Raw genomic sequence first — 24,257 nt, 5'->3', positions numbered from 1 at the left:
ACTGCCCCATCATTGGTGTCCATGGAAGGCATAGCACCCCATCATTGGTGTCCGTGGGAGGCATAGTACCCCATCATTGGTGTCCGTGGAAGGCATAGTATCCCATCATTGGTTTCATGGGGAGGCATAGTACCCCATCATTGTTGTCAGTTGGAGGAACAGTGGTCCATCATTGGTTTCATTGGGAAGTATAGTGCACCATTACTGGTGTCAATGAGAGGAATAGTGTCCCATTATTGGTGTCAGTGGGAGGAATAATGCCCCATCATTGGTGTCAGTGGAAAGAATAATGCCCCATCATTGCTACTAGGATGAGAAATAGTGCCCCTTCATTGAAAGGAATAATGCCCCATCATTGAGTGTCAGTGGGAAGAATAGTACTCCATCATTGGTTTCTTTGGGAGGAATAGTGCCCCATCATTGCTATTAGTAGGAGGAATAGTGGCCCATCATTGGGAAGAATAGTGCCCTATCATTGGTGTCAATGATAAGAATAGTGCCCCATCATTGGTGTCAGTGGGAGGAATAGTGTCCCATTATTGGTGTCAGTGGGAAAAATAGTGCCTGATCACTGATGTCAGTGGAAGGACTAGTGCCCCATTGTTGGTGTCAGTGGGATCAACAGTGCCCCAAGGGCTAGATACAGTCAAGCAAAGGGCCATATCTGACCTGCGGGTCGCATTTTGGAGACTACTGGTGCAGGCCATTTATGTAGCTCATGAAACCTGACTGGAAAACTCCATGGATCCTTCTACGAACACTGCTAAGAGAGGCCCAGCTGTTACTGTTCACCTTCACCAACACAGGTGTGAGCTTTTCCTCTGATTCAAACCCCCTCACATGGGTGCTCTCTCTCCTGATACACAGTGTGCTGTTTATTTTCCTCTGGGTACCCAAGGCTGACCCCCCTCCCCCACCACCACCACCAGTAAAAAAAAATAAGTATCTACAGCCCTGCTGACATTGGCAAACAAATTATTTCTGTTCCCCAACTTTCATTGCAATGCCAAAAATTTTGCAAGGATGCCAGTTGTCTGAAAGATGAAGTCAACCAAATCAAAGTATGAATATGATGTATACAGTCAGTTTTGGAGTGCTTACTAGCCTTCCTATTAATGGTAGTGGTTAGGTGTTAAACATTTTAAACAGGAAACATGAAAAGATGTAAAAAAAAAAAGGGACATTTATTAATAAACATTGCACTAAATAGATCTCCTTTCAAGAGATCGAGTATATCCCATAAAAATATTTTCCCTGAGGCTGGAACAGAAACAGGTGTCAGTTAAGTAAATGTTACCACTCAGGACGTCCTTGTGGGTGAAGGTTTGGCCACCACAATATTCCCAGATATAAAATATAAGGTCTTTTCCGATTATATAGTAGATCATAAAAAACCGTTGAGACAGGCTCTTTAAGAACCAAATTGTGGCTGCAGAATTCATTCACAGATTATTCTTCGGTGATGAAAATACACTCCAAATTTCAGGATCCTGAGCCCAAACGTTTAATCACAAATTGAAAGATAAGGACAACACCCAATGCCATCAGTACGTATCGGATACTGTTATTTGTCAATTTAAGTACAGCAGCCTGATAAGGATACAAAATGAAACTTAGATCAGAAATTAATTCATATACATAAAAAAAAAACTTTATATATTATTTGCAGAGTTGCTCATAAACTATACTATTTAACCTTCTTATTCATTTTTAAATAAGAAACATGCTATTTATACACATTTTAAAAAGGAAAAAAAAGGTGATCAGAAATTACAGTGTATTCCTAAGCAAAGGCAGTCAATGAACATGAATGCTCAGCATGAAGCCGGGAGAGTGGGGAGGGGGAGGGTAATTTTGTAAGATAGCAAAATGCTCCTTATCTCAAAAGGAAACAACAGAAATTGGGACAGGTTTTCTGAGCCACCTGCTCAATGGTGCCCCTTCACCCCTGGATAATAACCATCTCACATGTTCACACACAGAAATAATATTGTCACCCATCCAGATAAACATACCTATTGAGATGTCGTCATCTTTTATAAGTGGGAAAGTATTTCTCTCATGTGGTTGTCCTGTTGACCTGCCATTTTTTTCCCTGTATTTTTAGTTTACCAGACCTTATTAAACACATGGGGGTAGATTTATAAAAACTGGTGCACCCAGCATTTGGTGCAGTTGTACATGGTAGCCAATCAGCTTTCAAACTCAGCTTGTTCAATTGAGCTTTGCCAATAAAAACTGGTGCAGATCTGCATGGAAACCAATCAGTGTCCAGGTTTTGTGTATAAACCCCATTGTGTTATAATATATCCTTTTGTTGAGAAGAATCAGTGGGTCTATTACATGTATGTATTTTTAAAATAAAATCATGCCTATCTTTACTATGGGAAAAAAGATCTTACAACATTAGGGTTATTACCCAAAATCTTAGGTCTGGGACAGATAGAGGTTCTTACAAATAGAAACTCTGGCAATACTCTGGGATAAACAAATATTGTCTTACAGAGGCATGTGTATTCTTACTTGAATCTTGGTGTGCTTTGTGAATTTCTTCCAAATCTGTGCAGTAATCAAGTGTGAAACCTTGCCTCTGCACAGGAGCGTTTCCTTTTCTTTGTGCAGGAACATTGCCCTTTAACCTTAGCAAAGTTCTCTTAGATCAACTTATCCTATGTTTTTATAGAAATGGAATATCCCCCAAGTAGAGCCAGGACAAGGGAGGGGGAGTAGGATGGGCAGCTGCCCCAGGCATAGCATTTTTTAATGTGTGGGGGGGATTGGAGGGTGCCACAAGAATAGTTACAGTGTCCCCCTTTGGTAATGCAGAGCACTAGCAAACAGGCAATCAGCATAGGCGCCTGCTGTGGACTTTAGTCCCAAAGACTTCTCCCTGGTCAACTCATCACATGACTGGGGAGAGGATCATGAGATATGACAAGCATAAATATTAAATTCTAAGCAGAGGATACTATTTATATTACAGTTACGTTACATATCTTTCTCTGTGGTCTCAATATATTTCAGCTATGTAATTATACATATGTAAAGCCTTAGCTATATGTTTAATTATGTTTTCTTTGCCACCTTCCAGTGTCATAACTAACATATGCTGATGGCCACAGGCAGCATAATTGGCCAACTGCATTTGGGCAACATCCCTGTTCAGCATCCTGAAAACCAGATATCTTGCAGAAGAGCAGTATGCACAGAAAAACGACATTTTCATTAACATTAACCCATTCTAGAGTATTTCACTTTTTTGGAAAAACTGTATAAACTGAATAATGTACATGCTGTCTAAAATGTCTTTGCTGTTTACTTACCCATCCGCCTTGTCCTTCAATCCATCGGTAAATTCTACTTTCCACCAGGTATCTAGCAAGCCACTGAGCAATCGTTCTTAGAAATTTGCGCCGTCCATTTTTCCACACATAGACAGCTAATCGATATCCAAAGCCAAGGAGTGCTACAACACGTCCCCAATTCACCCCAGTTTCAAAAACACTGAAAAAAGACAGAAGGAAAACAATGTTATACTTCAAAATAAAATGCACAGAAAAACGGTAAGAAGAAAAAAAAAGAAAAAATAACCACAAATTAAAGTATGAATAATGAGAATGCATAAATAAGAGTAAAAAAATTAAATAAGTCAATAATATATTTAGTTAAATAAACAAATTAGGGCTAGAGGCATAAGAAAAAGCTCTAAGTGAATTTAATATGACTAATTTGGCAGCGATGCTGAAGAAAGGTGCACTGGGCAAGATGTAAGAATATAAAAGGTCATTTATAAAGCAGACATAGTGCCCATGCTTTTAGGTATGTTTATATGCTCTTATCTTCCCAGACAGAGAGTATATTAGAATTTTCCACTGGCCCTAAAGTTAAGTGAGTAAATGTTACCCATTTCTATACACATACTGTAACCAATGTAGCTGAAAAAAACCTCAAAAAACATTTGGGAATGCAAGGGCCAAGAGTCAAAATGTAGTAGTGTATGTGGTTGCTCGAGGGATAAATGTACATGCTTATCATATTTCTTCAGAACCCCAATGGTGAAATATATCAAAAACACAATATTGACCAATAGTTACAGCCATAAATCTAAATGATGGTGGCATGATCTATGGATTGATTCCCTATAACAGAGTAAATAAAAAATTAGGTCATCCAGCTGCAGAGAAACAAACAGCTTTGTTAAAGGGGAGAGACAAACACTGTGCTTCAGGAAAATGCTGCCCTTGGAGTATTCACAAGATAATAAATACTAAACTTAAAAGGCAACATTAAAAAGGGACCCTGTCACCAGACCATCAACTCAACAAAAATCTTCTCATAAAATTAGGAGGAGAGTGCTAGGATGTGCAAGTAAGTAAAAAAAAAAAAAATCACCTATGGGAAGGAAAACACTGCAAGCAAGAATTATTTTTTTTTCTTTTTCTGTGCTTTTACCTGCATAATTATAAATTGGTGACAGGGTATAATTTTAATATATAAATTTTTTGTGGATTCGACCTTTACTATAGCCTTGGCATCTTCTCTCTTTGTGATTCTTGTAAAATAAAAACCGGGAAAGATGAAACTATGGAAAGAGGTGATAGAAAGTTGCATGTTTATATTATGTTAAAGTGGTTCTAAAGGCAGAAGTTTTTTCTTACTTTAATGTATTCTCTCCATTAAGGTAAAAAACCTTCTGGATGCAGTCCCCCCCCAGCCCCCCCTTATATTTACCTGAGCTCAATCTTGATCCAGCGATGTGCATGAAAGCCGTGGCTCCTGCTGCTGTCAACAACAGCCAGTTACTTATCTGAACCCCATTGATGTGCACGAGAGTCTAGGCTCTCCAGGGATTCTCCTTCCTCATTGGCTTAGACAGCAGTGGGAGCCATTGGCTCCTGCGGCTGTCAATAGCAACCAGTGAGCCAATGAGGAGAAAGAGGGGATGGGGCCAAGCCACAGCTCAGGAGTGAGCCTGCTTGAGAGCCCCCATGGCAAGCTGCTTGCTCTGGGGGCACAAGGCAGGAGGAAGGGACCAGGAGCACTGGTGGGGGACCCAAGAAGAGGAGGATTTGGGCTGCTCTGTGCAAAACCACTACACAGAGTAGGTAAGCATGACATTTTTGCTATTTAAAAAAATGCCTTTAATATCACTTTAACTATTAGTGAATGTTTTTGCCAAAGTCACATTCAGTACTTTTCTATGTGCATCCACAAATGAGAATTGATAGCTACATTGTAAAAAGGTATTTACCCACTGACGTCATCATGGTTTTTGTAACAATATAATATATTAATCCAGCTATCACTTTTTAATCAATTACAGCAAATGTTTTCTTTTTCACTTGGAAAAAAAAGTTTAAACTTTATGAATAAAAACTAATGTTTTAAGCATCCAGGCAGTGCAATTTGGTTTGACCCAACCCATGTACCTAGTACTTTTGCTGGATGGCTTGGCCTGTTACAAGAAGTGGAATAGTAACAGATCTACTGGTGGGAACAGCGGGTAAAGAAACTATGTTATGGGGTGGGGGGCTGGGGGTGCTTGTAACAGACTAGATCATATACTATGAGGTTGATTTACTAGAGGAAAATAGACTGTGCACCAGAGCTTAGTAAATGAGGTAAAGCTTCACTTTGCAAAGAATACCCAATCACATGCAAGGAAAAAAAAAACAGCATTTTTTCTTGCACATGACTGAATGATGGAAGTCAGCAGAGCTTCTGCTGATTTACTAAGGTCTGGAGCAACTGCATTTTGCAAAGTGCATACTCTATTTGCCTTTAGTAAATCATCTCCTCTATGTTACTTTTATTTTGGCCATCGCTCCCCTTTGAAGTGTATCTAAAATCAAAGCATTTCTGTACAGATTAGAGAATGGATTAAACCCGTCAGTTTGTTGGCATCTGGGCCCAACTTTCTGTCCAGTAGAGGAAGTGAGAAGATATCTCTCAGTGTCCCAATCTAAACATTTTCCTTCTATCCCTCAAAATGTGGGATTTTCACATCCAATATTGATGAAAATTGCTGTACCGGAAAAATAGAGAAGGTGAAACTTTCCAGTGGAAAGACCAACATCAACAAAAACCTGATGGGTTATAACCCTACAATACCCTATCCAAAACTACAAAAAAAGTTTCTAGTTTCCTTTAATGTTTATATTTAACAAAATGCTGCAGGTTCTACTCCAGTCACACCTCCACCTTCAACAAGCACATTGGAAACCCTTTCCAAATTTTGTTTATCCACTTGAGCTCCAGAAGGTTTTACCCCCCTCACGATCAGGTCATTTTTTGCTACTCAGAAGTGCGCTAATTTAACTGGCAATTGTGAAGTCATGCAACACTGCACCCAGATGAAACCATTTTAACCCCCCCCCCCCCAATATTTTCTACTTTATGTTATAAAACATAACCAATAAAAAAATGAAAAAAAAAATGTCTTCATAAATTTAGGCCAAATGTATGTGTGAATATTACTTGGTTTGTGCGAAATTTATAACAGCTATGACGCTATACTGGTAATGGCAGTGATGTGGGACTGTGATAGTTGGCGGGCTAGCCGATGCTGGCTGGGAGGTATACCATCTGACACTGACATCAATAGGGACACTAATACTGTAATCAGAGCTAATACTCTACACTGTACTGACACTGGCTGGGAAGGGGTTAACATCTAGGGGCAATCAAGGTGTTAACTATGTGCTTAACAATGTGTGATGTGTGTAATATGTGCTACTTTTACTAATACATGTGGCTGTTTTTCCCCGTTTTGCAGGGAGAAGAAACAGCCACATTGCTGCTCTGTATACGAAGCTCTGTGTTGTTTGTAAATACAGGGCTCTGTGCAGTGACTGGACACTGCCAATCAGCAGGTCCCAGCCATAAATCATTGGTTTGGACCTGCTGCCAAAATTGTGATATGTCTAACTTGGTCTGGCCAGCAGCAGGCACACAAATATGTGCCCCAGACCGAGAAGTAGGCTTGCAACATTTATGTTGCTGAGCCTGCACCTTCCGACCTGTCACAATAAGTCTACTGTGATGGGGTTGCAGGTAAATATCCAAGTTTAGAATACCACTACCCCAGTTAGTGCCTCAATCAAAATGGATGGTGGTACATACCAGTTAACAATAGTGTGAAATTATTACAAGTAAAGAGGAGTATGTGGTATTCTACAAAAGACTCCTATTTCATTGTAAACCTATCAACGGTGAATAAGATCAATATGTGATGCTCTGTAACTACATGAAAAATCTTTCTAGTAAAAACTGTTGAAAGTGAAAATTGATGGTGGTGCTAAAATGTAGCCTGTGTGTCCTTTAATATTTCACAATGTGAAATATATATGCTGTACTTATATTCTATTTGATGGATGCTTCAATAAAAGCATTTACATATCCACTGATTATTACTTACACACTTGCTAATTGCTCCTTTAATTTAAGAATCAACACATTTTATCCACTTGTAGTTTGCCATTTTAGTGTGTCTTCTTTTCAAATATTACTTACAGGGAAAGTCCCCTCTGGCTTTCATATAAATCAGCTTCAATCCCGTCATCATTTATCTGGCTCTCTGCACAGCATGAAAATCAGCGAAATGCTGCACCAGCATTTTATCATTTAATCCTGACGTGGCGCTCAATGATACCCCCTACTGATTACATAAAATGTGTAATCCTACCTTTTGGGAGTCATGGCTTACATTCTACCCAACATTTGAAACTGGGAGTCTTACATTATTTGAAAATCAGGGTAATGTACGTTATTAAAAGGATGATGGAACATTTTTTTGTGTCTGTATTTAAAATGCACAGTAAGAAGCTGAAAGGGCATATTTATAGATATGGCAGAAAGGAAAAAAAATGAAATTACAGATTTCAAAATGATAGCAAAGCATTTAGATAGTGAAACTGCACTGAATGCAAATTACCTGAGAATGCAGAAAAGATTCTAGCCCATGAAGCGGGCTGGGAAACAGGAGAGAGAATAGAGAAAGTTATGCCACAAAGTCCACGTATACCATATAAAACTTAACTATACCAAAGAACATAGAAATGCACAAGATCCATTCTGATTCCTGGACCAAAGCTGATATGTCTTACCTGATGTACAGTAAACAACATGCCTGAAATGTACACTGCCTTCCCATGGTAGCCAACTTTGTTCTTCCTGTTAGTATTCCTATTAACGTCTAACTTGCAAATGGACTACAACTGAAATCAGAATGGCTGTTGTACAGTCAGTTGCCATAATTATTTGTGCTCATTCACACTTTGTTTTACATAATTGCATAGTTAGTCTGGTTGAAAAAAAGACACAGTCCATCTAGTTCAACCAATAAAAAAAACCCCCAAAAAACATACAATCCTATATACACAAACCTATACCCATAGTTGATCCAGAGGTAGGCAAAAAAACACAGCAAAGCATGATCCAATTTGCTCCAGCAGCGGAAATAATTCTTTCTTGATCCTCTAAGAGGCAATCGGATATTTCCTGGATCAACTTTACCTATAAATATTAGTATCCATTTATATTTTGTGCATTTAGGAAATATTCCAGGCCTTTTTAAAGCAATCTACTGAACTGGCCAGAACCAGCTCTTGCTGGAGTCTATTCCACATTTTCACAGCTCTTACTGTGAAAAAGCCTTTCCGAATTTGGAGATTTAAAAAAAAAAAAAAAATCCCTTCTGGGTGGTCAATGTACATTGTAGCAGATTCCTACCTGGTTCTGCTCCAAAGAAAAAGCGGTTTGTTGTGTGCATGGAGACTGTGAATGGCCGTGCCAATCAGCTGATGCACTTGCAGTATTCTAATGGGGAATGTTGTAGTGTCTGCATCTATTTAAAAGTGATTAACCATTGACCGTATCTCACCAAAAAAGATTATGCAGGGGATACATAAAATCTGACTTGTATCTCAGTGCAGACTTCTTGGAAAATCAGTTAGCCAATCAGACATGCAAGAAATGACATTTCTGGGGAGTTCCATACACTAATGATGTAAGGAACACCTCCAGGTTGCCAAATTGGTTTGCATTTTACAGAAAAGTTTGAGCTGCAGATTTGATAATGAAAGGTAAATTTTAAAAACATTTAATTAAAGTATGGTTCGTGTAGCAACTGTATATGCTTTATTTTTATTTGCTCCCCCCTCACCCAAACGAAAGTGGAGTCACCTTTTAAGCCCTAACAATTAAATTAATTATCTTATTTACTTCCTTTTGGTCTTCTAAATAAACCATTGAAAGTGTTTATTAAGTGCAAAAAATGCCTGTTAACCCTGCCAAAAATTCAACAATGTCATGTACACTGTGACATGTTATCTCAAGCAGTCTTATCTCCCTGCCCAGGCTAACTCTGTGGACCACAGAACACATCACCCCTATATTATAAAGGTGAGGAGAGGGGGTTGTTTGTAACCCAAATTAGAAGACATACTAGAATGGAAATGCTGTTCCTCCATAGATACAGTACAGCAAGTGAGCACAGTCACCATAAAACAGGAAGGGTTTTACTGGCTGGATAACCAAGCAAAAAGAAAAAACCTCCCAAAAGAAAACGAATGCAGCCTTTACATCTAAAGACCGATAAGATATGCAATATCTTACATTTTTGTTCTTGGCTGAAGATGCACTTTAAAAAGCACATAAATGCAACATACAGTACATCAAAATGCACATTACTGTATAGGTGTGTATGTGTAAGGACCCTTATAAATCAGATCCATTGGCTGCTGCAGTTCAAGAAAGGCTTTTGGTTGATTGTTTAGTAAATCAAAGGAAATAGCAATGATTAAATGCAGGAAACAAGATTTCAGTTTAATGCAGTTAAGTCAATAGAAGAATAATTTTGCTGGTTTCCATGAGTTACGGCCATTGCACTTTGTCTACTGAATATGCTCAATAGAAATAGGAACGCTGTTAACATTTCATTATTTTTTATGCCTTTGTAAGCACCAGTTTATACAGTTATTATCAGAATATATCTAACCCCAAGAACAAAAATGTACTGCAGCTTACAAATCCTTAGCCATGGTGGCTACATTTGTTTGTTTTTTCAGGATTTTTTCTTTATTTCAACCTTGTGATCCTGCCAGTAACACACTTCTTGTCCTCGCCTAGACCGACAATGCTCGCTCACTGTCCTTCACTGTATGGAGTTTAAGGACAAAACAGGACAAGACATTTGTTTGGACTACCGAACAACTACTCCTCTTCTTAACATAGAGGTAAGGTGTTCAGAAAGAATAAGCAGCAGCAGCAGCACACTGTATAGCTGTGCAGGGGGGGGGGGGGGGGGCTGTCAAGCAGAAGTCAGACCATTGGGGGAGAGTACACTGAGTTCCCAGCACAGCTAGAAAACTGACCACCCTGTGCTCTCCTGCCAAGTGTGGTAGGAAAGCAGAGGGCCTGGCAGAACACCAGGTATTTCCCACAAAGGAAGCAAAGGAATACAAAGAGTACAGGATACTTTTTAATGCAAGTACATAGTATAGCAGTCACATATCAGGAATATTAATGTTGGACTGGCATATTCTTAAAATAATAATAAAAAAAAAAAAAAAAAAAAAAAATTATATATATATATATATATATATATATATATATATATATATATATATATATATATATATATATATATATATATATATATATATACATACACACACAGTCAGGTCCATAAATATTGGGACATCGACACAATTCTAACATTTTTGGCTCGATACACCACCACAATGGATTTGAAATGAAACAAACAAGATGCGATTTAATTGCAGACTGTCAGCTTTAATTTGAGGGTATTTACATCCAAATCAGGTGAACGGTGTAGGAATTACAACAGTTTGCATATGTGCCTCCCACTTCTTAAGGGACCAAAAGTAATGGGACAGAATAATAATCATAAATCAAATTTTCACTTTTTAATACTTGGTTGCAAATCCTTTGCAGTCAATTACAGCCTGAAGTCTGGAATGCATGGACATCACCAGACGTTGGGTTTCATCCCTGGTGATGCTCTGCCAGGCCTCTACTGCAACTGTCTTCAGTTCCTGCTTGCTCTTGGGGCATTTTCCCTTCAGTTTTGTCTTCAGCAAGTGAAATGCATGCTCAATCGGATTCAGGTCAGGTGATTGACTTGGCCATTGCATAACATTCCACTTCTTTCCCTTAAAAAACTTTTTGGTTGCTTTTGCAGTATGCTTTGGGTCATTGTCCATCTGCACTGTGAAGCAGCATCCAATGAGTTCTGAAGCATTTGGCTGAATATGAGCAGATAATATTGCCCGAAACACTTCAGAATTCATCCTGCTGCTTTTGTCAGCAGTCACATCATCAATAAATACAAGAGAACCAGTTCCATTGGCAGCCATACATGCCCACGCCATGACACTACCACCACCATGCTTCACTGATGAGGTGGTATGCTTAGGATCATGAGCAGTTCCTTTCCTTCTCCATACTCTTCTCTTCCCATCACTCTGGTACAAGTTGATCTTGGTCTCATCTGTCCATAGGATGTTGTTCCAGAACTGTGAAGGCTTTTTTAGATGTCGTTTGGCAAACTCTAATCTGGCCTTCCTGTTTTTGAGGCTCACCAATGGTTTACATCTTGTGGTGAACCCTCTTTATTCACTCTGGTGAAGTCTTCTCTTGATTGTTGACTTTGAAACACATACACCTACCTCCTGGAGAGTGTTCTTGATCTGGCCAACTGTTGTGAAAGGTGTTTTCTTCACCAGGGAAAGAATTCTTCGGTCATCCACCACAGTTGTTTTCCGTGGTCTTCCGGGTCTTTTGGTGTTGCTGAGCTCACCAATGCATTCCTTCTTTTTAAGAATGTTCCAAACAGTTGTTTTGGCCACGCCTAATGTTTTTACTATCTCTCTGATGGGTTTGTTTTATTTTTTCAGCCTAATGATGGCTTGCTTCACTGATAGTGACAGCTCTTTTGATCTCATCTTGAGAGTTGACAGCAACAGATTCCAAATGCAAATAGCACACTTGAAATGAACTCTGGACCTTTTATCTGCTCATTGTAATTGGGATAATGAGGGAATAACACACTCCTGGTCATGGAACAGCTGAGAAGCCATTTGTCCCATTACTTTTGGTCCCTTAAGAAGTGGGAGGCATATATGCAAACTGTTGTAATTCCTACACCGTTCACCTGATTTGGATGTAAATACCCTCGAATTAAAGCTGACAGTCTGCAGTTAAAGCACATCTTGTTCGTTTCATTTCAAATCCATTGTGGTGGTGTATAGAGCCAGAAATGTTAGAATTGTGTCGATGTCCCAATATTTATGGACCTGACTGTATATTTATATATATAGTACACACACACAAATATATGTACAGTATATGATTTTACACACACATTGAAATAGCAAACACTTGCATATGGTTTTGCATACACTAAAATAGCCAACACACTGAGAGCTATCACTTTGCCTGAGCCTTAAGAACCAATTCACACAAGAATGCTATGCGGGAAACCCACATCCTGTGCACATTTCTCGCACCGCATTCAAAACGCACTGTGTGCGCGATCTGCTGTGAGTATCAATGTATTCTTAATGACACCCCAAATGCAGATTACAAATGTACTGCATATGCCTGCACCGAATTGCATGGTACAGCAGTACCATGCATTTTCAAGAGTTGTGCATGCACAACTTTTGGTGCAATACAGTGTGATTTCAGCACTTTCAAATGACTGGGCTGAAAATTGCACCGCACTGAATCACACAGGAACACAAATTTGTTCCTGTTGGATTCTGGTGTGAACAGGCCCTAAATAAATTAAGTCATTAAAACAACCAGGAACTGCTAACAAGCAACTGTTAAGACAATGAACACTGTTTGGGAGAATGTATTGTAAAGCAGTAAGTACTTTATTATTTTCAACATATTGTATAGTGTAAGAGTTCAGAAGTCAGCCGTATATGTCATAGCGCCCCTAATATAGCTGGTCAGGAGGAAAAGATGAGTCAACATGGTGGGCGCAATTCGAGAGGTAGAGTCTCACTGCAGAGAGAGATAGCGGGGCCAATTGAGAAATAGCAGGATTCTCCTGCCACTCATTGGACCTTCAGGAAATCCCTCTCATTTTGCTTGGCAGTCCCACCAAATCTAGAAATTTACTACAGATGAAATAGCACTGTCACCCTGCAGGAGGAAGGTGCCTCACTGGCAGGATTACTAGGCAACTATTTTAAGGTTCAATAAATCATGAACTCTTTAGTTGAGGATCAGTTATTTTTAAATGATCCTTGCAATGTAAGTTTTGCCATTTGAATACAGTTGTACTTTAAAGTTGATACCTGGGAATAGTAAAAAAAGAAAGAAGGAAAAAAAAAAAAAGAAGAAGGACTATAGATTCTCCCTCTCCAACCCCTTATTATAAGACATCAAGAAGATTTTTTAAGTTAAACGCTTTTTCTCCAGATATATTTTTCTGCCCTGGCTCAAATTGAGCTCCCTTTAGTGGTAGCCTATGGGAGAAGTGGAGTGCCTACACAGTATAGGTGAGCTTATGTTATTGAGGCAATTATCAATGGTTGCAGGGAGGCAGTGAACTCCATTGTCATTGCTTCAGCAACCTGGGCTGGCAATAGTAGGCTAGAGCAAAAAGGAGCAAGGCAGATCACTAGGCAACAGCAAGCAGCATAGTGATGTACTCCCTTGCAAGGCAAAGGTACTGCTAGGGAGAAGAATTGCTAAGTGGCAGGGGAGGCAGCTTTGATGTGAGTGCTGGTTACAGGTATGGAAATGCTATGTATGCTGGCTTTTGATCTCCACCTTCCCTTCCACAGACCGTGCTCACATTATATTTTCAGCCTCCCTGGTTTCATTACAAGGGGAGGTTATGAGACTAGTCATCCTGCACACAAGAAGCAGGCAATGGTGACTGGACCCTTTCACAGAAAATAGGGTACCTCTACAGAAATTAGGCCAAAATTTCTGAAGATTCTGGACCACAGAAAAAGTATTGAAAAAGGATAACTTGAATGTGTGAGAGGTGACCATTTCTCCACTTAAAGTCTAAGTCCACCTTTGTAACAAAATGTACCATGTAGTCAAGAGCCCCAGTAGTTTTAAAAACACGGGCACCTTTGAAAACTGGTGCTTAGTTCAAATGCCATTCCTGCAGGTCAATGGCTACTTCCCCACAGTAAAAAATAACCTCTGATTAATAGAGATCGGTCCCATCCTGCCTAGGATCTGGGACACACCGTACATTGGGTGCTCCCCCAGCATTACAGGAATGAGCGACCTTCCACACTGAAAACCTATGCATGCAAAGTGTGCTCTCTCTACCCAGGATTTTGAATAGTAGATCTGGCCCTCATGTATGGGGCCTGGGATTACCAGTCCAGCAGGGGCCCAGGGGCAGAGAGGGGACTCTAACTGTCTTTCAAGATGAATGCACAGTAATCCCACGGGCTCCCAACGATGAAACAGAAGTACCCAGGGCCCTCATCAGTTCAGCAGCAGGTGCCAGGGGCAGAGAGGGGACTATTTGCTCATTTTCGGGAGCAGGCATAGTAATCATCCATGTCACAACTCCTGACAATTAAATTAAAGTTCAAGCCTCTTTTTCTATATCAATCTGCTGGGGCAGGCTGGAATTTTAATTCTCATGAGCTGCAACACAGAGGATTACTCCACCTGATCCTGAAAATAAGAAAATAGTCCCCTCTATTTTTGGTCCCTGCAGTTGAACTTATGGGTCCCAGGCAGAGGCTTATTTGGGGAAGGGGGGTGCAGTCTGTAATAGGCATTGGCACTCTGGGAGTACCAGCCAGCCACCTCACATGTTCATTTTTTGTGTTGCTCCAGACAGACAGAAGTGATGCTATAGTACTCGTATTAAGGGCAATGCAGCATTGCTTCTGTCTTTCTGACAACAATGAGTCAACAGAAGGCTTCTCCCCAGCTCCAATCACAGGATATAGCTGAAAGGAAGAACTTACCTCACTCTAAACTGCCACTGATCAGTAAGGATATCTGCACTGGGAAAGGGGGGGGGGGGGGTAGGATGTGTCTGTACTAAGAAGGGTTTGAGGATAGGCTGGGAGGGGTGGTGATATGCTGGAGGAGGGAGTCTGTAATGGAGGTTCTGTACTGAGGGGTTTGGATGGGGTGGGGGAATGTACTTGGGAGGTGTCCTGAAGGGTTAGGCTGGGATAGGGAAATCTGTACTTTGGGTCTGTAGTATAGGGTTGGCCTGGAAGGGTCTGTACTGTGGAATGTCTGTACTGTGGGGGGCTATGTCTTTTATGACGAGGTAGCCTGGAAAGATGGGGGGTCTATACTGAGGAGGAAGATCTGTACTGGGGTTAGATTGGGGCTGTTGGTTGAGATTTCTATTGTGTGGAATTTGGGCTTGGAGGAATAGAATTGTGCTGTCAGTGGGGTTAATTTTTGGTTTGAATGGGGTGGGGGGCCCTGTTTAGAAGGCTGTACTGTAGGTTGTAGCAATTGTACGTACAAATATGGACGCTAACATCCATTTTGGTAAAGACCCTCCATCTTGTATCATTTCTCACTCCAAATCAGCTCCCCCCTCCCTCTCTGTTGAGTGACACGTGGTCCGTGAGTGCTGAGTTCAGGAGTGCACAGGACACAGCTGGATATCCTTGATGGTCATAAACCCAATTAGATGATGCCAGGGTGTCTGTCCCACTCTTGCTGTGAATGCTCAAAAGCTGATCGTAAAGCTATAAACCCGTCAGTCACTGGACTTTGGCATTCCGGGATAGCAGTAAAACATAGATCTCATTTGGAGACCACTTTTTATACACTTTCATAATTTCTTGTGAGAAATACGTACAAGAATACAAAGCATGTATTCAGAGAGGTAATTTTAATACAAGTCACCTGATACCTTACACCCCTAAATTACGTCTACCCAAGAGCAGAAAGCGATATCTCTTTAACCGTCACAGCCAGATATGTCATATGTGATGTCTGGGCGTTTAGAATATCATTCGGCATATTATCTTACATACACACACACACACACACACACACACACACACACACACACACATATATATATACACACACATACACACACACACATATACATATATATACATACATATACATATACATACATACACATACATATACATACATATACATATACATACATATACATATACACATATACATACACACATATATACATACACACATATATACATACACACATATATACATACACACATATATACATACACACATATATACATACACACATATATACATACACACATACACACATATATACATACACACATATATACATACACACATATATACATACACACATATATACATACACACATACAGTGGGGATCGAAAGTTTGGGCACCCCAGCTAAAAATTTGTATTAATGTGCATAAAGAAGCCAAGGAAAGATGGAAAAATCTCCAAAAGGCATCAAATTACAGATTAGACATTCTTATAATATGTCAACAAAAGTTAGATTTTATTTCCATCATTTACACTTCATTTACACTTTCAAAATAACAGAAAACAAAAAAATGGCATCTGCAAAAGTTTGGGCATCCTGCAGAATTTATAGCATGTACTGCCCCCTTTGCAAAGCCGAGACCTGCCAGTGTCATGGATCGTTCTCAATCATTGTCTGGGAAGACCAGGTGATGTCAATCTCAAAGGTTTTAAATGCCCAGACTCATCTGACCTTGCCCCAACAATCAGCACCATGGGTTCTTCTAAGCAGTTGTCTAGAAAACTGAAACTGAAAATAGTTGACGCTCACAAAGCTGGAGAAGGCTATAAGAAGATAGCAAAGCGTTTTCAGATGTCAATATCCTCTGTTCGGAATGTAATTAAGAAATGGCAGTCATCAGGAACAGTGGAAGTTAAAGCAAGATCTGGAAGACCAAGAAAAATATCAGACAGAACAGCTCGCAGGATTGTGAGAAAAACAATTCAAAACCCACGTTTGACTGCACGATCCCTCCAGAAAGATCTGGCAGACACTGGAGTTGTGGTACACTATTCCACTATAAAGAGATACTTGTACAAATATGGTCTTCATGGAAGAGTCATCAGAAGAAAACCTCTTCTACGTCCTCACCACAAAAATCATCGTTTGAACTTTGCAAAAGAACATATAGACAAGCCTGATGCATTTTGGAAACAAGTTCTGTGGACCGATGAGGTTAAAATTGAACTTTTTGGCCGGAATGAGCAAAGGTACGTTTGGAGAAGAAGGGGCAGAGAATTTAATGAAAAGAACCTCTGTCCAACTGTTAAGCATGGGGTTGGATCAATCATGCTTTGGGGTTGTGTTGCAGCCAGTGGCACAGGGAACATCTCACGAGTAGAAGGAAAAATGGATTCAATAAAATTTCAGCAAATTTTGGATGGTAACTTGATGCCATCTGTGAAAAAGCTGAAGTTAAAGAGAGGATGGCTTCTACAAATGGATAATGTCCTAAACACACCTCAAAATCCACGGGGGATTACATCAAGAGGCGTAAACTGAAAGTTTTGCCATGGCCTTCACAATCTCCTGGCCTCAACATAATTGAAAATCTATGGATAGACCTTAAAAGAGCAGTGCGTGACAGACAGCCCAGAAATCTCAAAGAACTGGAAGACTTTTGTAAGGAAGAATGGGCAAAGATACCGCAAACAAGAATTGAAAGACTCTTGGCTGGCTACAAAAAGCGTTTACAAGCTGTGATACTTGCCAAAGGGGGCAGTACAAGATATTAACTCTGCAGGGTGCCCAAACTTTTGCAGACACCATTTTTTTGTTTTCTGTTATTTTAAAAGTGTAAATGATGGAAATAAAATCTAACTTTTGTTGACATATTATAAGAATGTCTAATCTGTAATTTGATGCCTTTTGGAGATTTTTCCATCTTTCCTTGGCTTCTTTATGCACATTAATACAAATTTTTAGCTGGGGTGCCCAAACTTTCGATCCCCACTGTATATATATATATTTGTTTATGCTACATCTTTTTCTGTAAATATTTTTATTGCACCATTTTGACCTTTTTAGTAATAAATCCTATTATCTGAAAAGTGTTGAACGGTTTCTAAAGCTCTTTAATGCAAAGTGAGAATCCCTGTCTCTGAAGAGTGCTACTGTGTGTTTTTAAACTTCTGCATACATCTGCCTGCGGTGACAGAGTGTATACAGACGCTTATTCAAACATCATAGTGTTACTGCTAAAATTGGAGAGTTTCCTCCTACTCTATACAAAAAGGTGGTGGTGGCAGTGTGAAGGGTTAATTGCGTAATTAACCTGACCCAGTAACAATCGCTCTCAGGCTGCGGCACATAGGTTGTGGTCCAGTGAGCTGGAAAATCTTTGTGCGGGTTGCAGCTGAGTGTGGCATTGTACGCAGGTGACAGTGCAGTTTTAGATTGGCTAGTCCTTTGGTCACAAGTTGGTGAGAAGTGCTAGGGGTCTGATGCTGCATCCGTCACATAGGTCTCTACCTCTGTCTCTACATCAGCCTCTGCGACAGGAGAACAGTTGGTGCGGAGCATTTGTCAATCTTTAAAGTGTGAGAGCACTCATTCCTATGATGCTGTGGATGTGCCCAACATACGGTGCGTCTCAGATCCTATTATGGGCCACAAGTATGGTATTTAATCTAAGTACCAATTTGGAAAGGTGCAGTGTATTTAAAACTACTGGAACCCCTTGACTGTGTGGTACATTTTATTACAAAGGTGAACTTAGCTTTTAACTTTTTTCCTTTTTTTGCCCAGAGATCAACTTTAAGATACTTACAGTGACTTATTGTCTTTTAAACCTCACGCTCATTATTAGCGGGGGTTGACTTTCTAAAAATGTATTTATCAAGGACCTTGGAGTTCAGGAAACAGACTAAACTGTAATATAGAAAATAGGTTATTGAAATAATTGAACAGGCTTCTAAAGCATTTGCAAAAGAGGTGCCAGCTACACAATATAAAGCTATAGTTCTAGGTGTTCTTTGTTTTCTTTCTTGGATCAACACATTTACGGTAAATGTAGAATTGAAGGAGCTGCATATTTGTTTCAGAATAAGTCTTATTTGTAGAAAAAGAACAAAGAGAAATGTGCCATTGCTTACAGCCTTTGTATATTCACCAAGTGCACAGAGGGTACACTCCTGGGGCTGGGAGCCTGACTAAAGGCTTGAAGTGCTACCGCTACTGAGCAAAAGAGGAATCTATGTGTTATTCTTGTTACGGGGGCTTCCAGTGGTAGCCACTGGTGTTCACACCACACGTACACATTACTGGGAGCTATAATCTATTTAGCAGAAGATAAAACCACAGCTCATGTTCCTGTTGTGATGTCATTTCACATCCAGGTCTTACTAGCATACACACCTGTTTGGGGGTAGAAGTTGCAACGTATAAGGCTAGTTGTCTTGCTTAAAGTGTTACTAAACCCACAACAGTAAAATCAGTCTGTATATGCAGTAAAGCATGCTTGTTATACTCACTGTGCAACCTAAAAGGGTTAATCCTTTGCATTGTGTAAAAAGGCTATTTGATCCTGACTTCTCTGCCCCTCCTCCTGTTCAAATGTCCACGCTGATAAGACGGACTGGACCTGTGGCCCTTCTGCACTTGCTCAGTTTAGTGTGTATTGCTAGAGAGATTGTTTTTTTTTCTTGGGAGAGTACATGTGATCAGCACAGGGCCAATCAGCACTCCTCCTAGAAGCTTTAACCAGTGCTCAGCTGAAGTCACAAGACTGCTCTAACTGCTAATAAGAAAAAGGTATTTAGCAGATTATATTTACTAAAATAATAGCATTTCTATATTCTGCGTACTGTGGAAGACCAGATACAGTGAATACAGGGTCCTGGGTTTAGTAACACTTTAAAGTGTAAGTAACAATTAACTTATCTTATTTGCTCCCTTTGGTCAATTTGTTATGCCAATGAAAATGTTTTGTTGTGTCATGAGTGTAAAAAAAAATAAAAAATAAAAATCAGGGTTGTCTTGTGTCCTGAGCTCTTTACATGTGTCGTCGTTCTAGAGTCTATTTAGCCATCCAGGTTCTTATCATAGGACAAATCAATTAGTGTACATACTTTGATACATGAAGACAGTGGGAGAGGTTGAGTAGTTTGGTGAAAAAAAAAAAAAAAACAGGGCAGAGCTGATACCACTGTACAGAATTGCTGTGAGTGCTGTCATTCCACAATAGGTAATTAAGAGCTGTCTGCACTTCTAGTAGACCAATGACTATTTTTCTGTACTTACAGAGTCTTTCAAATGATAAAGCATATATAAATGTGCATGTGCTGCAAAGAAGTGCTTCGTGTTTTTTTTTCTTTATTTTGTTTTGCTGTGCTTATCTGCAGTAAAGCCTGTAGTTAAGTCATCAGGATAGATGTGCTGTCAGCTAGGGCAGTGTAAATCTCATGACTGCACGGACAGTAACATGGGGCTTTTGGCAGATAAAATACATATTTGAGAGCAGTTCTAACTGTGCATGTAACTTTTTTGCTTGAACCTTAACTTTAAAAATAATGGATTATGGCACCTTCAGTCAGCTGCAAATTAGTTTGAATTTACAGCATTATTAGAATCAATCTTTCTGGTTAACTATGGCAAAGTAAGTCTTCTGTTACCAATGCTTGAGGAGCAAGCAAATTAAAATAAAATGTAAACGTTTTATAAACAGGTCAGAATACACTTGCAGATGTGTATACTGTAAAGCATTTGCATTTCTCTAGCTTCTTATGTTGCCTGCAATTGCTTTATTAAAATATCCAACAATGTCACATCCCTGCAGATCACTTGATTATACCAGCTATGTTAACCAGGTACATCTAAGCGATATCCAACACTTTGCTATCCAGTCATACAAGGTGCCCTACAATGTATTCTAACAGTTCTATTTTGGCAGTACCTGGAAGCAATTTTTCGGAAGTAGTCATAAGCGTTGTCCAAGTTAGGATTCAGGTTCATCAGAATGTCATCAAAATATTCCTCATAGCGCTTATTCAAGTCATCTCCAATCAATGCTAGCTGATATCCCACTTTGTCTAAATTGCTGTAGAAAGAGAGAATGGTTATTTCTGTGTTTTTAAAGTTTTTCTCCTTACATTTTACTTTGTAAGACAAAAATAGCCAAGTTATTCAGACCCAAGGGTAAAATATAAGAGCATTGCATTTTCAGGAAAGGCAGTTTAGAGCCTTCTAAACACTCAAATCCCTGAATTTTTTTGGAGCGGATTGGTTAAAACTGCTGGAAAGAAAATGGAGAACATGGAGTTGCTGCCAATAGCCACCAATTAGGTTTCCCCTTTAATTTTATGAAAAAAAAAGTAAAAAAAAACAAACATTCTCATAACTTTATTTTGTACTGATTGTTCTTTTAAATAAATTGACCCTTAGTATTTATCCAAATTAGAGTGATATACATTGCTGTGCGGCCAAAAGCCTCCTGACCTGTAGCACTATGTAACCGCCCAGGGCACCATTACAAGGTTATATTTAGTCTTTGGCATTAATGAACTTACTCATTTCAGACTCTATCTGGATTTGCTTTATTTTCTAAGGCACATTTGCCCTTCCTTGTTATCTTTTAAAGGCTTCTGTATCCAAAACCAATACTGCAGTAATAGGTGGTCACAGTAGGCTGAATTATGCAACACTTTCTTATATCTGAGACTCCAGACTTCCTCTAAAGGTAACCTTTTCTTCACCCAAAATAAAAGGGTCACATAAAGCAGAATTAAGGTCTGCTATACTCAACCCTCCTCCAGGGATGTAACATCCAAGAGTCCCTTTTCCACCATTGAAACTTTCACATGGTCTTCTTCCAGGTTCATCATCTTCAGTTAACCTAATTGGCCAGCCTGGGATGATGTAAACTCTGTGCATGCCAAGGAAGTTAATTCATCCCAGCACCAATGCATGCTAAGATAGTATGCGAAGCTGTAAAAGCATGGTTCAGTGTACAATCTTTGGAGACTTGCTAGTAAGAAGAGGTTATTGTAGAAGAGACATACAGAGGGTTGATTTAGTAAAACTGGAGAATACAAAATATGGTGCAGTTGTGCACAGAAACCAATCAGCTTCAATTTTTTTTTTCAAAGATTAATTGAACAAGCTGAAGTTAGAAGCTGATTGGCTACCATGAACAGCTGCACCAGAGTGTGCACTCTACAGTTTTAGTCAATCAATCCCAGGTCTCTTCTGCAATAAAATAATTCCTGCTAGGAACATTTTTATGCTAAGGTTCCACTTTAAGTCTTCACTTGTGGCATATGCTCATCTTTCCTTGCGTTGCTCATTTTGGCCAGTGGTACTACAAAAAGAAAGTCCTGTTTAATCTCCATACTGACTTGTCAGAGCCTACAAAGGAATATGGTATCTTCCCAAACCATTTGTGACATCACAGGGCCAATCATGGGAGATGGGGAGTGAGCCACAAACTCACCCTTAACCACAAGTGTCAGGTATCGAACTTTTTGCAGTGAGCAAAGGAAAGATGGGTATATGCTGCAGGGAAGGAGAGGAGTTTAGTTATCATTCTGCTTGCCCTGCATTAAGTAGTGTATGCCATGATCCCTCCCACAAAACCATAATAATGGTATCACTCTCTTACACCCAGACTTCATAACTATTTGTATGTAATTACAGTATATATCATAATAAATCCATCTGAAGAAAATATCATCATTTGGCCTTGTAATTTTTTTAGCCATAGCACAGAGCTGGGACTTCAGATGGGAGTCTCTTTGTAAGGGAATTCCTGTACGGCGACTGCCGCATAGATAACATCGTGCATAGAAATAAGCACGGGCACATTGCTAATATAAATGAGCATAGGCTCAAGCATGCGCGCAAGAATGCGCACACACGCAGGAGCATGCCTACAGTTTATGGCGCCTACAAATATAAAATTGTATTTATTTTTTTTTTTCACTGTGATGATGCACTTCATTTGAGCATTTACAGCACTGGGATTGTGGGTGCAGTCACCAGTAGGAAGATGTTTTTCTCCATCTGGATCTTCTGAAGAGTTCTTTTCTTTTTTCTTCTGTGGATAGCATTCCGGATCTGATGTCACCCGGCTCCTCCCCACACGTATTGTCACGCACCACATGACTTCATCAGGGATCCCGATTGATGTCAGAGCCGGAATGCCGTTCAGTTTAGTAGGATATTGCTGTTCGGTTATTGTTTGTTTTACACTGCGTTTTTATCATGGTTACCATGTGAGTGCATATATTTTTAATAAACTTTATGCAGTTTTTAGAAGCATGCTGCACTATGGTTATCTTTATGGTTGTTGAGTTCCACCCACAGAGCCAGCTATACTGATAACAGGTGCTTTGGGAGGATCAGCGTTGACATAGAAGAGGAGGATTACCTACAGAGGAGAAAGCCATGTGTTATTCCCACTAGAAGGGGAGATACCCGTTTGACATGTGAGGGTCCACCATATATATATATATATATATTCACTGTGGTGATACACTTCATTTGAGGATTTACAGCACTGGGATTGTGGGTGCAGTCACCAGTAGGAAGATGTATTTCTCCATCTGGATCTTCTGAAGATTTTTTTTCTTTTTTTTCTGCTGTGTGGACCTATACACATTGGGACTGTTTTTTATTATTATTTGTTACACATTGTTATGTTACATATATACATTTTTGGAGCGACGCAACACTTTTTCATTTACTTATTTATTGTTGCTTTATGGGTTTGCAGCAGCTTGACACATTTTGTGTTTTTGTTATAAGTTTATTTTTTGTTCTATACCTACAGTTGGCAGCGCACAATTTTTCTATATATTGTTTTTGCCCCCTGACTATGCTTCTGGCTCCAGTTCGGCTCTACAGACCTTCTGAGTGCTTGCCCTGGCTGTCGATCATATCCTCTCCAGTTGTCACCGTGTATTCCAGCCTCAAGCTTGTTGGAGGTTCCGGCAAGTCACGCACCCAGATCTTGCAGTTCTGGTGGAGTGCTCCTTTAAGCTCGTTTGGTTGTTCCTGCATCTCCTCCTGATAGGATGCCCTGCCTGATCTACCAAGTTTACACCTCCAGCCGCAAGTTCTGCAATCAACATCTGCAGGCACTCATGTTCAGGGGCAGACTGACAACTCATGGGGCCCCCGGGCAATAGGGGATCATGGGGCCCGTGTCCTTGCCCAAACTCAAAAAAAACCTATGAAAAAGGTGCCAGGGGCATCTCATGGGGCCCCCTACTGACCCCAGGCCCTCGGG

General features: G+C 39.9%; 1 protein-coding gene across 2 annotated transcripts in view; it reads right to left on the bottom strand.

The window, feature by feature from the left end:
- Positions 1–1,165: 1,165 nt before the first annotated feature.
- BAK1 (BCL2 antagonist/killer 1) overlaps positions 1,166–24,257 on the bottom strand; it is a 53,992-nt gene continuing 30,900 nt past the window's right edge. For both annotated transcript variants that reach the window (XM_089673593.1, XM_089673594.1), the window contains exons 4-6: positions 20,925–21,068; positions 3,324–3,504; positions 1,166–1,590 (exon numbers count right to left, since the gene is read on the bottom strand). In XM_089673593.1, coding sequence (XP_089529719.1) covers positions 1,483–1,590; positions 3,324–3,504; positions 20,925–21,068 — 433 coding nt within the window. In that variant the 3' untranslated portion in view covers positions 1,166–1,482. The remainder of the gene's footprint in view (positions 1,591–3,323; positions 3,505–20,924; positions 21,069–24,257) is intronic.

The sequence above is a fragment of the Staurois parvus genome, unplaced genomic scaffold (assembly GCF_062004578.1).
Source record: "Staurois parvus isolate SC_StPar_1 unplaced genomic scaffold, SC_StPar_1.0 ptg000142l, whole genome shotgun sequence".
Taxonomy (NCBI): Eukaryota; Metazoa; Chordata; class Amphibia; order Anura; family Ranidae; genus Staurois; species Staurois parvus.
This window is presented reverse-complemented; position numbering and strand designations above follow the sequence as displayed.